At 44.4% G+C, this 14,987-nt stretch overlaps 1 protein-coding gene and 1 long non-coding RNA gene across 3 annotated transcripts; both read right to left on the reverse strand.

Annotated features, from left to right (window-relative positions):
- Positions 1-344: 344 nt before the first annotated feature.
- Positions 345-7,728, reverse strand: LOC139265378 (uncharacterized). Of its 2 annotated transcripts, XR_011593547.1 has the most exons (3): positions 7,638-7,728; positions 1,805-1,908; positions 345-897 (listed from the first exon to the last, which is right to left on the reverse strand). It is a non-coding gene; the product is annotated as an uncharacterized lncRNA (long non-coding RNA). The 2 variants fall into 2 exon arrangements; XR_011593546.1 differs by lacking the exon at positions 1,805-1,908.
- Positions 7,729-11,200: 3,472 nt separating this feature from the next.
- On the reverse strand, positions 11,201-12,901 carry kcne4 (potassium voltage-gated channel, Isk-related family, member 4). Its single transcript, XM_070882354.1, has 2 exons — positions 12,738-12,901; positions 11,201-12,486 (listed from the first exon to the last, which is right to left on the reverse strand). Exon 2 carries the CDS (start codon positions 12,444-12,446, stop codon positions 12,000-12,002), a length of 447 nt encoding a protein of 148 aa, XP_070738455.1. The 5' UTR covers positions 12,447-12,486; positions 12,738-12,901; the 3' UTR covers positions 11,201-11,999.
- Between the last annotated feature and the right edge of the window lie 2,086 nt (positions 12,902-14,987).

Raw genomic sequence — 14,987 nt, forward strand, 5'->3', positions numbered from 1 at the left:
TTACAGTAACCCACCTCAGAAGAGGCACATTATTTGCACATTAAGCAAGTAATAGCCATTTCATGTACAGAATTTCAAAGGGCTAACTGTTGCATCAAGTGTAACATGAATGCCATCTATTGCACCTTGAACTTTTGACAAAGTAGCAACATAATAAAACTGTATAGTCCTTTCATGCTGTTACCCAAATTGTATGGATTCCCCAGTTCTCCTGAAGATTGTATCTGTGACTTGGTAAATGCAAGCCCAGATTGCACCCTAGGTTCCCGCCCCCGTAACACTTGAAAAGAGCTAGTGGCTGTAAAGTCCTGTCCCCTCAGTACAGATTCACACGAGGCATGTAGTGAAGTCAAGGTCACTCTGATCCTGCACCTTTATTTCACAGCTTTGGAATGCTGCACTTGCCTGAGACCTGTCCTTATATACCTGTCTCTTGCAAGTGCACCCCTGGTGGTAAGGTATGCTGGTGGTTACAGGTCATATCTTATTACAGTCATGTATAGCATGTTAGGATACAGTTAGATATAATAATGTAAGATACATGACAGTGGCAAACAAATTGCATGTGGCCGTGACATTGATAGCTCTTGGAAGAGATGGTCAGGCTGATGATCTTGGCTGAAGGTTTCTCGCAGCAACTGGCAGGGTTCAGCTACAGACTGAAGTCCATTCTTTATTGAAATTCACTCTTCTCATGCAGAGCTCCTCACTCAGTTCTTCATAAAATCTGTGTGGCCTACAGACCCTTTTTTAGAGGTATTATTGAGTGAGCTACATCCTCCTAAGGTGCTGCCTTTTCCTCCATGCAGTTTTCCTCCTCCATTAATATGGTGAACAAAGCAATTCCTCCAGGGAAATCCATGTTGATTGATAAGAAGCCTTAATCTGGAACCAAAACTGCCCCAAATAGGTCATCAATCAGTCAGATGTAAGCATATCTCTGTATATCACCAAAGCAAAAACAGTTCTCAAAAATACATCTCCTATGTCCAGATATAACCCTAAGTAGCTTCTCCAGATATGAAGCGGCAAATAAGAAACACTCCACGAGCATCAGCTTATGTTGCCGACATATTCACCTTTTTTATCACGGCATCACTTACACTGGATACAATGGCTGTACAAATCATGGGATTTCCAGTTCCCAGCACAATCATTGTGACTTGCATAAATTTAAATGCGCTCCCACTTGAGGGGCGGGATGAGAGGAGGGGTGGGTTGGTGGATGGTGCAGAGAAAACAGCTCCCAAGTTGGACCGGAAATGAGGCAGAAACCCAGCATAAAAGGGTCCCATCCTAATCTGCAGCCCACAAAGTGCTATAGTGCCATTCTCATGATGGTAAAACATTGTTTTAAATCAGGAGTAAATTCAGGGGCCTTGTTTCATATCAGGGTAAAGCAAACAATACAATGAATGTGTTTGAGCATGAATATTTAGCAAACTTACATACTACATTTATCAACATAACAGAATCCAGACCACAAATGATTGTTAGCAGTTCACGTCACTGTAGTCTATCATTACAAAAACAATGCTCCGAGGAAAAAACAGCCTTTAAAAAACATTATTGGGCTGAATTTTCCATAGTGGTAGTGGGTGCAATCGGTGGCGGGTCGGGGAAAGTTGTTTTTTTTTGACAGCGGGTCAGAATCATTTATTGTTCATAAATGAGTTCATGATGCTCATAGCCTTGAAGGAGATGCCAGTATCAGGGTGAACCTGCTTCCTCACTTTATAGATCTAGACCAGCTAACTCTCTAGATTTAACTCTCCTTCCTCCACCTTCTCCGTTTCTTACCTACCTATGCTGTGACTTTACTCTTGGCTTTCTTGGCTACTTTCCTGGGGGTTGGTTTCTTCTCCTCGGGACTTTTCAGACACACCAAAGGGTATAATGAACCTCTCTCTGTGTGTAAAGTTAAAGAAAGAGGTGATTGAGTTTCCACTTGCCTCCGCTAGTTATATCAGTTCAATTTGGGAGGAATCGCATGAACCAGCACAAAATATCAGGGAATTTTAAATGTAAGTGAGTTACACCCAAAAGCAGTTAGGCTTGTGTTTTTCATGATCTTTCACACTGGTTCAAGATGTAATTTGCTCGGATCAGGCCCGGCCTAGAAAACTGGCTGCCGCCCCAGATCAAAATTGCAAGCTTCTACCGATTGCATTGGTTCAGAAAGGCTCTTCAAATTATGCTAATTTTCTTAGGCATACAGGCACTAGTAGGCACATTTTAAAAGTTTTTTCATATCAGAAAATATTTAATTTACTAAGAAACTGACTAGTGTACACCAATGAAACTATTAAATGGTTCAGTATAGTTTTTTTAAGTCATGTTCAGTGATTTTAAATCAGGTTACTTATTAAAAATGCTTATTTTGGTGATAAACCATTTTTAGCTGTATTAATAAAACTGCACCAAGTTACCACTCTTAAATACATCAAGGAATTCTTTTTTAATGAAAATTAAAAATAAACAATTCTATTACACTGCTCGATTGTGCTGGTTCATGGAAGATATTGGCCTGGGGTCCTGATTGTTAAGAATGGAAGAACTCCACAAGACTCAGTACTGTGAGCTAAAACTGATGTGACCTTAGTCTCTTTAATACAACTCCAGAGTGCCTAAGCAGCATGGCAGACAACCTTTTATACTCCCTTGCACGAGGTGTGCAGATGACCCTTGGGCGTCCAACAGTTGCGCCCTCTGGTGGCAAGTCTTACACAGTTACAATGTTTACATACATAACATCACTCCTTCCCAAAGTCTTTGATACAAATTATTTACAAGTTGAGAAGATCCGGCGCCTTACACACCCTGGTTGATCATCTGCGTTCAAACTCTGGCATGGGTGAGTTGGTCGGACGAGTTTATGACCCGCAAACTAACAGTCCAAATGGGCAGTCCAAATGGGCAGTGTGTTGCCTGCACTGCGGCGCGGCTGGTCTGACAGGACTGTTGGGAATGGTAGGTTCATCCTCTTGATTGACAGTGAGGTCGATTGCTGGTTGGGTGTGTGTTGGTGGATCAATGATGGTGATGTCCTCTTCAGGTTGTTCCTGGTTGTCAGTGAACCGCAGTTTGGTCTGATCCAAATGATTTCTGCACGTTTGGCCATTCAATAGTTTGACTATAAACACTCAAATCCCCTCCTTGGCCAAGACAGTGCCAGCAACCCATTTAGGACCATGAGCGTAATTCAAGAGTCGGTAACATCAATGTCATGCGATACAGCCGTGCGATCGTGGTACATGTTTTGTCGGTGACGCTAGGTTTTCACGTGATCATTTAGATCCGGGTAGACTAGGGAGAGCCTGGTTTTGAGTGCTTTCTTCATTAACAATTCTGCAGGGGGAACTCCAGTGAGCAAGTGGGGTCGCATCCGGTAGCTGAGCAGAACCCGGGATAAGTGGGTCTGCAAGGAGCCTTCCGTCACGCGTTTCAAGCTCTGCTTGATAGTTTGGACTGCCCGTTCTGCTTGACCGTTGGATGCGGGCTTAAACGGGGCAGACCTGACATGCTTGATGCCATTGCGGGTCATAAACTCGTTGAATTCCAAGTTGGTGAAACACGGTCCATTGTCACTGACAAGGATGTCGGGCAAGCCATGGGCAGCGAACATAGCCCGGAGGCTTTCAATGGTGGCAGTGGATGTGCTGGATGTCGTGATTACGCATTCAATCCATTTAGAGTATGCGTCCACCACAACTAAAAACATCTTTCTGAGAAAGGGGCCAGCAAAATCTATGTAGCTCCTGGACCACGGTTTGGAGGGCCATGACCACAGACTCAATGGAGCCTCCCTTGGTACATTGCCCAATTGTGAGCATGCGTTGCACTGGTGTACGCATGACTCTAAGTCCGAGTCAATGCCGGGCCACCAAACATGCGACTTGGCTATAGCCTTCATCATGACTATGCCTGGGTGGGTACTGTGTAGGTCATGTATATACGTTTCCCTGCCTTTTGTTGGCAAAACACTGCAATTACCCCATAAGAGACAATCCGACTGGATGGACATTTCATTTTTGCGTCGGTGAAACGGCTCAGTTTCATCTTGCATCTTTCCGGGAACGGCCGACCAGTTCCCATTGAGGATGCAACTTTTTACAAGTAATAGCACAGGATCCTGGCTGGTCCAGGTCCTGATCTGGCGAGCAGTGACGGGTGACCCCTTGCTCTCAAAAGCATCCATGACAAGAAGCAAATCTGCGGGCTGCGCCATTTCCACCCTGGTAGTAGGCAATGGTAGCCGACTGAGGGCATCAGTACAGATCTCCGTGCCTGGTCTGTGGCGGATAACATAGTCATAGGCGGACAATGTTAGTGCCCATCTTTGGATGCAGGACGAAGCATTGGTGTTTATACCTTTGCTTTCTGAAAACAACGAAATGAACGGTTTGTGGTCGGTTTCAAGCTCAAACCGAAGTCCAAATAGGTATTAGTGAATTTTCTTAACCCCATATACACATGCTAACGCCTCTTTCTTGACCATACTGTAGGTTCTTTCAGCCTTAGACAAACTTCTAGACGCGTATGCAACCGGTTGAAGTTTGCCCGGTACATTGGTTTGCTGTAACACACAGCCGACCCCGTACGAAGATGCATCACAAGCTAGCACTAATCGTTAACACGGGTCATACATTACAAGTAACTTATTAGAACAAAGTAGGTTTCTGGCCTTCTCAAAGGCTGTCTCTTGACATTTACCCCAAACCCAGTCATCACCCTTACGTAGCAACATGTGCAATGGTTCCAGTGAAGTGCTTAACCCGGGTAGAAAGTTACCAAAATAGTTGAGGAGTCCCAGGAACGAACGCAGCTCCGTCACATTCTGTGGTCTGGGTGCATTCTTGATGGCCTCTGTCGTCGAGTCCGTGGGTCTGATGCCGTCTGCCGCAATCTTTCTCCCCAAATATTCGACGTCTGGTGCCAGGAAAACACACTTGGAGTGTTTCAGCCTGAGTCCCACTCTGTCTAGTCGACTTAGAACCTCTTCCAGGCTGTGCAGGTGTTTGGTGGTGTCACGACCGGTGATCAAGATGTCATCTTGAAACTCAACGGTGCGTGGAACCGATTTTAGCAGACTCTCCATGTTCCTCTGGAAGATGGTAGCAGCCAAATGAATCCCAAAAGGGCACCTGTGGTATATAAACAGTCCTTTGTGTGTATTGCTGCACATCAATCTTTTCGAAGATTCAGCCAGCTCCTGTGTCATATAGGCGGAGGTTAGGTCCTACTTGGTGAAGGACTTCCCCCCTGCTAACATTGCGAACAGGTCATCTGCCTTGGGTATTGGGTACTGGTCCTGTAACGAGACTCTGTTGATCGTTGCCTTGTAGTCTCCGCAGATTCTGACTGTGCCATCGCTTTTCAACACCGGAACAATCGGACTGGCCCACTCGTTGAACTCACTGGCAATATGATTCTCTCTCGTTGAAGTCTGTCCAGTTCGATCTCGACTTTCTCCCTCATCGTATATGGAACAGCTTGAGCCTTGTGATGAATGGGCCTTGCATCGGGGACTAGATGGATCTGCACCTTGGCGCCTGTGAAGTTGCCGATGCCTGGTTCAAATAGCGACGGAAATTTGCTCAGCATTTGGGCACATGAGGCATTATCCACTGAAGATAGTGCTTTGATGTCGTCCGAGTTCCATCGAATCTTTCCCAGCCAGCTTCTGCCAAATAGCGTTGGGCCATCGACTGGTACAATCCACAGTGATAAATCATGCACAGCTCCATCGTACGATACCTTAACTGCCGCACTGCCAATGACTAGTATGAACTCTTTGGTGTAGGTGCGCAGCTTTGTCTGAATCGGGCTCAGTTTGGGCCTTTGTGCCTTGTTGCCCCACAGTTTCTCAAAAGGCTCATAATTGACTGACTCGTCCCCATGTCCAACTCCATTGATACCGGAAAACCGTTCAATTTGACTTTCAGCATAATAGGAGGGCTCTTGGTGGCGAAGGTGTGTACCCCATACACTTCTTCCTTGGGTTGAGTTGCCTCTCTTGTTTGTTCTGCGTGATCCACGCCGATCGATCATCCTCTGCTGACTCTGCCATGTAGTAAGTCGCAGCACTCTTGCACATTCGCTGGAGGTGCCCCGTTGTTTCGCAGCCTTTGCACACATAGTGCTTGAATCGACATTGATGCGCTTGATGATTACCCCCGCAGCGCCAACATGGTGCTAATGGAATTGCATTCACACCCGATGGCGGACTCTGAGTCATCCTAGGTCTTGCAGCTGCAGGCGTGTAGACCCTGCCATATGCAGTTCTGCCTGCTAGCGACGTTATTTTATGCACAGTACTTGCCAGTGAGCTTCGATGCTGGGAAGATATCTGTCTGGTATTATCGCTCATGGATATAAATGCCTGGGCTATCGTGATAGCCTTGCTCAGGACTAGGGATTCGGCGGACAGCAGCTTGCGAAGAATGATCTCGGGGCCGATGCCAAGCACAAAAAAGTCCCGCAGCATTTCCCGCAAAAATCCAGCAAACTCGCAAGTTCCCACAAGGTGTCTCAGGTCGGTGACATAACTCACCACGTCCTGGCCCTCGGAGTGGTTGTGCGTGTAGAAGCGATACTTGGCAATTAAGATGCTCTCCTTCGGCTGGAGGTGCTTCGGAACCAGTGTACACAACTCTGTATATGTCTTTTCCGCTGGTTTCTCCGGTGCTAGCAGATTCTTGATGAGGCCGTATATTGTGGACCCACACACGGTGAGGAGAATCGCCCTGCGCTTGATCGCTTTATCGTCCCCATCCAGCTCATTGGTCACGAAGTACTGGTCAAGATGCTCAACGAAGGCTTCCCAATCATCACCCTCTACAAATCTCTCTAAAATACCAACGGCAACCATGACCGCATGAAAATTTGTAATCTGTTACTCATCGTCAATTGTTAAGTATAGAAGAACTCCACAAGACTGAGTTCTGTGAGCTAAAACTGATGTGACCTTAATCTCTTTATTACAACTCCAGACTGCCTAAGCAGCATGGCAGACAACCTTTTATACCCTTGCACGAGGTGTGCAGGTGACCCTTGGGCCTCCAGCAGTTGCGCCCTCTGGTGGCAAGTCTTACACAGTTACACTGTTTACATACATAACACTGATGACGGCGAACTGGCAGCATTCGCAGTCAATTCTCCTTTGAAACTGACTGCAACTTCAGGTTTTAGCGCATGCGCAGCCGAACAAGGCAATCCTGCAGTTACGGTCTGCCATTCACTGCTCCTCCACAGGCTGCGTTGTGGACCCCCTCAGAGGCAGCAAGCAATGAAATCACTGATTCGATTAAGACTTCCTCTTTTTCAAGAAAATATCGCTGTTAGAAACCCCGTACAAAGTTAGACCCATTCAAATGAGGTGTAACTGAGTTTTTAAACATCGATTTGAGTAATAACTACTGCTAGACAAATGTTAAGATCTTGAAAGACTAATTTTAATTTCGTACAGTGTCAAATTTATCCGTTTTAGTTAAAAATTATTTTTTTAAGAAACTTAAAAAAAATGTTTTTTTTTAGAAGTTTGTTCATCTTTATCTTTTCCCCATGTGAGAGCACCAATCTTTGTTTTGTTCTCTATTAACATTTTTTTAAAGTTAGAATCAAAGGAGTTTACTCACTTCCTGGTTCTCGATCTGTGAGAATTCTGCATTGTCATTGACTGCTTATACTGCTTGTACAGCTTGTTGCCATCACAGCAGCTCGCACTGTGGGATACTCACTGCACTACGTTGATTTCAACTGCACGTCAGAAAAACCTAACTTCTGGCCACAGAGATCGCGAGAACTATGTAGAAAGCTTACTTCTGGGCCAGCAGCAAATGCCTTTGCTTTGCCACTGACCGCAAAATACGGGCCTTTATGTTTGTGATTATGCAAATTATTTGTAGCAGAAACTTGAGGTGTAACCTAACCTGCGCTATTTAAAATGCATTTTGCGCACAATCTTCTGATTGCGTGCAAAGTGCAACATCTACCCCAGATTCTTTTACTAAATTGTCATAATAAAGTAATGGCAGTTTAATGTATGATTATTTATTTAACAGAGGAAATTATACTGTCTACATTGTACATTAATGATTTAGACGAGGGGATTAAATGTAGTATCTCCAAATTTGCGGATGACACTAAGTTGGGTGGCAGTGTGAGCTACGAGGAGGATGCTATGAGGCTGCAGAGCGACTTGGATAGGTTAGGTGAGTGGGCAAATGCATGGCAGATGAAGTATAATGTGGATAAATGTGAGGTTATCCACTTTGGTGGTAAAAACAGAGAGACAGACTATTATCTGAATGGTGACAGATTAGGAAAAGGGAAGGTGCAACGAGACCTGGGTGTCATGGTACATCAGTCATTGAAGGTTGGCATGCAGGTACAGCAGGCGGTTAAGAAAGCAAATGGCATGTTGGCCTTCATAGCGAGGGGCTTTGAGTACAGGGGCAGGGAGGTGTTGCTACAGTTGTACAGGGCCTTGGTGAGGCTACACCTGGAGTATTGTGTACAGTTTTGGTCTCCTAACTTGAGGAAGGACATTCTTGCTATTGAGGGAGTGCAGCGAAGATTCACCAGACTGATTCCCGGGATGGTGGGACTGACCTATCAAGAAAGACTGGATCAACTGGCCTTGTATTCACTGGAGTTCAGAAGAATGAGAGGGGACCTCATAGAAACGTTTAAAATTCTGACGGGGTTAGACAGGTTAGATGCAGGAAGAATGTTCCCAATGTTGGGGAAGTCCAGAACCAGGGGTCACAGTCTAAGGATAAGGGGTAAGCCATTTAGGACCGAGATGAGGAGAAACTTTTTCACCCAGAGAGTGGTGAACCTGTGGAATTCTCTACCACAGAAAGTAGTTGAGGCCAATTCACTAAATATATTCAAAAGGGAGTTAGATGAAGTCCTTACTACTCGGGGGATCAAGGGGTATGGCAAGAAAGCAGGAAGGGGGTACTGAAGTTTCATGTTCAGCCATGAACTCATTGAATGGCGGTGCAGGCTAGAAGGGCTGAATGGCCTGCTCCTGCACCTATTTTCTATGTTTCTATGTTTCTATGTCTATAGTGGTATAACCGATCCTAACAGTACTATATAGGCTTGTATATAACTTACATGCTTTAAACAAATTAGAAAAAAATATTCATTGATATCTGTATTTCGAATATGCTAGCTGAACTTTCTGTGTAAAAATATATGCAAAGATTATCTTTGCAAATATCAATTTGCTCCATCCAGGATGTGCATTCCTTTACTGAAGCAAGATTTGATATAAAAGTCTTTGTGTAAACTAGACGAATTGTAGCTGAAGTTCTTACATTGGCAATATTGAACTGCTGTTGTGACACAGATTTCTTTTGACGAAATATTTCAGGGGCACTCTTTCCTTGAAGTAATTTAACAAACTCTTTTTTCATTTGACTGATGAGAAGTGCCAGAACGTTTATGATACTGTCACATGCAAGTGATGTAATGACATGTATTGGTATGATTTACATAACGGCATTATATGTTTCAACAAAGATTAAAAGTTTGCCAGTAATTCTGTGAAGTCGACGCTTCTTTAATCTTTTTCTCTATCCTTTATGATTGTCAGATATATTTTTAATAAAGCTCCTTTGGAGTCTTTTTTAACCAAGATCATCTGAATTAAATTGCAAAATCCGTTTCAATATTCATAGAAACATAGAACATAGAAACATAGAAATCTACAGCACAGAAAGAGGCAATTTTGGCCCATCATGTCCGCGCCGGCTGACAAAGAACCATACGGCCCTTGGTCAGCAGGCCTGAAGGTTACATATAAACCTAGGAACAAAGAACAATGGCAGGCAGGTAAAGAACAACTAGTCCGCCCCACATGACTGCGACACCCCTTGCACTGAAGCATTCTACACTCCACCCCAACCAGGGCCATGTGATCTCCTGGGAGAGGCAAAAACCTGACAAACACCTAGGCCAATTGCGGAAAAATAAATCTGGGAAAATTCCTCTCCGACCCATCCAGGCGATCGAAACTAGTCCAGGAGATCACCCTGGCCATATTTGATTCCCTGCAGTACTTACCATCATATCTGCACCAGCCAACAAGAGGTTATCCAGTCTAATCCCACTCACCAGCTTTAGGTCCGTAACCCTGCAGGTTACAACACTTTAAGTGCCCATCCAAGCACCTTTTAAATGTAGTGAGGGTTTCTGCATCTACCATCCTTCCAGGCAGTGAGTTCCAGGCCCCTGCAACTCTATGCATGAAGAAGCCTCCCCTCAAATCCATTTTATTTAATTTCATTTGATTTTCAGTGATCTCTCTGTGCTCTCCTGAAGGCAGTGACTCGTGGTGTTGCAAGACCTCAGTATCACTCCACTACTTTGCCCCCTCCCCAAGTGGCCATTGATCATATGTGAGCCTTGTAATCACTGGACCAAATAGTTTATTACTCAGGTAATTCAGAAATGAGCATGTTTAGGAGGCCTGTTTTGTGAAGTATGCAAGCAGCACACACTCAATAGCCCAGATTTTGCGGTGGGTAATGATGGCAAACTGGCAGTGTTCACCATCATTACCCCTCTTAAAACCGACCACAACTTCAGGATTTAGCACATGAGCATCTAAACGTGGAAATCATTAAGTTGTGGTCAGTCATTCATTACTCCGGAACACTGAAAAAGTGAGGATAAAAGCTGCTTTTTGTTTCCTGGTTTGCAATCTGTGAGAATTTTTCAATGTGATTGGCTGCTTGATGATGTCACGGCTGCATCGCTCCAGGAATCCCCTATTCACAGGGCTACATGCTGAGAAACCTCAGGTTTTCGCCACAGGGATAGCGAGATCTCTGTGGGCAGCTTTCTTTGAGATCAATGGCAAGCGCCTTTGCTTCGCCGCTGAACACAGATTACGGGCTAATAAATGTTCACAGGGATTGTCACGGCACATTGCGTCACGCCAAATCGCTCATGCTGGCAATCAGGAGTGCGACCCTTGCCTGATCTTTCACATCTTTACCCTGGGAATATCGAGACCCAGCTGGCTTGCGATTAGTGTACTCAGCAAGGTCAGTGAACCTGGAACCTCCTTGGCTCGGCACCAAATGGGGCGGTGCACCGGGTTTCATTACATTTGACTTTTACATTTTAAATAAACACAGACAACTGATGATCTTAAATTCAGAAGATTTTAATCCAACTCAGTAATAAATATTTACAAATGTTTTGTAGTTCAACCTATTTACATTATGTACAAATTAATTTAAAATTAACAGGAGAGTTTATGGAAATTTTGACACACTCATACGTCAGTTTAATCTGGAAGAGTTTACAGTTTTCAAGTGCTTCCAGGCTCATTGCCAGTAAGATTTCCTTGCCGTTTCAAACAATACTTTGCCGAATCCCCGGCTTAAACTTCATAAGAGCGTGTCCTTCGTACATTGTATACACGGTGTAGTTGTTTAGTCCCCGCTAATATATTGAGTATCCTAACTTTTCTTTTATTTTGCAGATAAAAGAATATCATCTTTAGATTACTCATTTAAAAGAAAAGAATCGCTGGTATTTCCTAATCTAAAAATATTAACAATCTGTAAATAGCAACTCTCTAGTTGAGCTACGATGGGATGTGTTAATATGTATACTGTGCACCTAATATGATTGGTGCTAACTGTGCAAATATGTTTGCAGATCTTGACTAATAAGAGTGACAACGGATGTGCATCTTCCAAATTCTTTGGAAAGGAGATATGTGTACGAAAACACGAAACAACACATCATTATGTGTGTGCTGTGTGCAATGGGATCTGGAACTGAAGTGATAATTGACATTTGATATTTGTTTGCTACTACCATACAGCAGAAGAAGTGCTGAATAATTCAGGCAACTTGCGTACGACTGAGTTGGTCAACATCTGTCCAGTCCTTGCAAAATCATGGGGGTTGCTCACCATCTGCCCATCCTACTGTGACTTTAAGCATGATAATTCCCACTTCCAATTGTTTTAACAAGTGTTTTCAGTTGGCGGATGAGTGCCGCACTCACCGCTACCTGAAATGTCATTGAGCAGGTTTTCAGTTCTATCTACCTCCTCTTCCTCGACAGTAAGTTGGATGTCCTGTGCTGTCTCCGAGCTCACGCTGCTCTCCATGGAACACATAGCGCAGGACAGAGCGGGCACCACGCTCTCTGGCAAGGCGCTGAACACCAAAGACATGTGCGCCGACTTCAGCCCAGCCCACTCCCCTCTGTCATCATACAGGAACAGCATGTCATCTTTCCGTTCGTGTCTCTTGGATTTGATGTAGCCCAGCACTATTCCCAGGAGGAAAACTCCATAGAAAGACATGACTATTAAAATGTACAGATACTCGTTATCTTCGGAGCCACTTGCAGTCTTGGCCGTCTGAGTTGGTATTTCAGCGAAGTTGGTCTCGTTTGAATTCTCCATCTTTGAGTTCTCAGACTGCTATTCCCTTCAGAGAATGAGCCTGGCGCAGAAAGAATGCGCATGTCAGTTCAAATTACAAGTTCACGCACTTTAAACTGCATATAATGCTACATGCTATTGCAATGCTAAAAGGGTCTAAGATTGCATATTTGCACTTTATATTTAAAATAATTAAACTCTAAACCGGAATACAGCAAACTTTCATTTTTGTAATTTTGGTGAAACTGTCGTCCAGAAAATTAATCAAACCTGCAGTATATATATTTTTTAAATCACAAGGTATTTACTTACCACTGGTTATAAAAGGCGTCTCTAAAACTTCCAACAAATGATGGAGTTAGTTAAGAATTCATGGAGCTCCGTTGAGACGAGTCAGCTATGCCCAGTTATCTGCCTCCGTTTACTGTCCGTGCAAACTGCAGACCTTTATATAGATTTCACTGCGTACCATCACGTGCTAAGGGAAGTTAACTTTGAGATGAAGATCTGGATCCACTTCACTGTCAAGTTTCGGGTGAGAACAACGCTTGACAAAAGCTGGGAAAAAAATTGGCAGCAAAGCCAACTCAATTTTGTGACGTCTGCTTGGCGTGAACCCTGCTCTTAAATGAAATTCAATAAGACAGAGAGAGCACTGATAATGGACAAACTTTCAATCGGCTCATTCTCTCCCCCATACAAAGATTGCAATGATAGAAAAAAGCGATAACAAGAAGTCTACCATTGATACTACGATAGTTGTTCATCTCGAATACTTACCGTAAGATTTTTAATTCCCATAAAACAAAAAGTGTAAATGACAAATGAGAGAGCGTTGGCTAAACAAGGAAATAGACATACAATAGACGGATCAACGGATCAGATCAAAACTCTACGGTCCTGCCATATCCAGTCCGTGAATGGTGGTGGACCATTAAGCAAGTAAGGGGAGGAGGAGGCTCCATAACTATCCCTGTCCTCACTGATGGTGAAGCCCAGCATGGAAGTGCAAAAGACAAGGCAAAAGCGTTTGCAACCATCTTCAGCCAGAGGTGCAGAGTGGATAATTCATGTTGGCCTTCTCCTGACACCCCACCATCACAGAAGCCATTCTTCAGCCAATTCCATTCACTCCACGTGATATCAAGAAACGGCTGAGAGCACTGGATATAGCAAAGGCTATGGACCCAGACAACATCCCAGCTATCGTGCTGAAGACTTGCACTCCAGAACTAGCCATTCCTCTAGCAAAGCTATTCCAGTGCACCTACAACACTGGCATCCACCCGATGATGTGGAAAACTGCCCAGGTATATCAAGTCCACAAAAAGCAGGACAAATACAGCCAATTACTGCCCCATCAGTCTACTCTCAATCATCAGCAAAGTGATGGAAGGTGTCATCGACATTGCTATCAAGCGGCACTTGCTCACCAATAACCTGCTCACTGATGCTCAGTTTGGGTTCTGCCAGGACCACTGAGACCCAGACCTTATTACAGCCTTGGATCAAACATGGACAAAAGAGCTCAATTCCAGAGGTGAGGTGAGAGTGATCACCCTTGAAATCAAATTCGACAGAGTGTGGCATCAAGAAGCCCTAGTAAAATTGAAGTCTATGGGAATCAGGAGGAGAACTCTCCATTGGCTGGAGTCATAACCAGCACAAAGGAAGATGGTTGTGGTTGTTGAAGGTCAATCATCCCAGCCCCAGGACATGGCTGCAGGAGTTCCTCGGGGCAGTGTCCTAGGCCCAACCATCTTCATCAATGACCATCCCTCCATCATAAGGTCAAAGTGGGAATATTCACTGATGATTGCAGTCTTCAATTCCATTCGCAACTCCCAGATAATGAATCAGTTCATGCCCGCATGCAGCAAGACCTGGAAATATTCAGGCTTGGAATTATAAGTGGCAAGAAACATTCATGCAACACAAGTGCCAGGCAATGACTATCTCCAACAAGAGAGAGTCTAACTATCGGCCTTTGATATTCAATGGCATTACCATCGCCAAGTACCCAACCATCAACAGTCTGGGGGTTACCATTAACTGGACCAGCCACATAAATACTGTGGCTATAAGAGCAGGTCAGAGACTGGGTATTCTGTGGCAAGTATCTCAAAGCCTTTCCACCATCTACAAGGCATAAGTCAGGAGTTTGATGGAATACTCTCCACTTGCCTGGATGAGTGCAGCTCCAAAAATACTCAAGAAACTCGACACCATCGAGGACAAAGCAGCCCGCTTGATTGGCACCCCATTCACCACCTTATATTCATTCCCTCCACCATTGGCATACCACGGCTGCAGTCTGTAACATCTACAAAATGCACTGCAACAACTCGCCACAGCTTCTTCGGCAGCACCTCCCAGACCTGCAAATTCTACCACCTAGAAGGACAAGGGCAGCAGGAGCATGGGAAACCATCACCTGCAAGTTCCCCTCCCAGTCACACACCATCCTGACTTGGAAATATATCTCTGTTCCTTCATCGTCACTAGGTCACCTGAAACTCCCTCCCTAACAGCACTATGAGAGTTCCTTCACCATACGGACTG

This window comes from Pristiophorus japonicus, chromosome 6, assembly GCF_044704955.1.
Source record: "Pristiophorus japonicus isolate sPriJap1 chromosome 6, sPriJap1.hap1, whole genome shotgun sequence".
In the NCBI taxonomy this organism is placed as follows: Eukaryota; Metazoa; Chordata; class Chondrichthyes; family Pristiophoridae; genus Pristiophorus; species Pristiophorus japonicus.

What these genes read in the sequence shown, in the direction of transcription:
- kcne4 (XM_070882354.1), bottom strand. Translation starts at nt 12,446, where the DNA reads ATGGAGAATTCAAACGAGACCAACTTCGCTGAAATACCAACTCAGACG.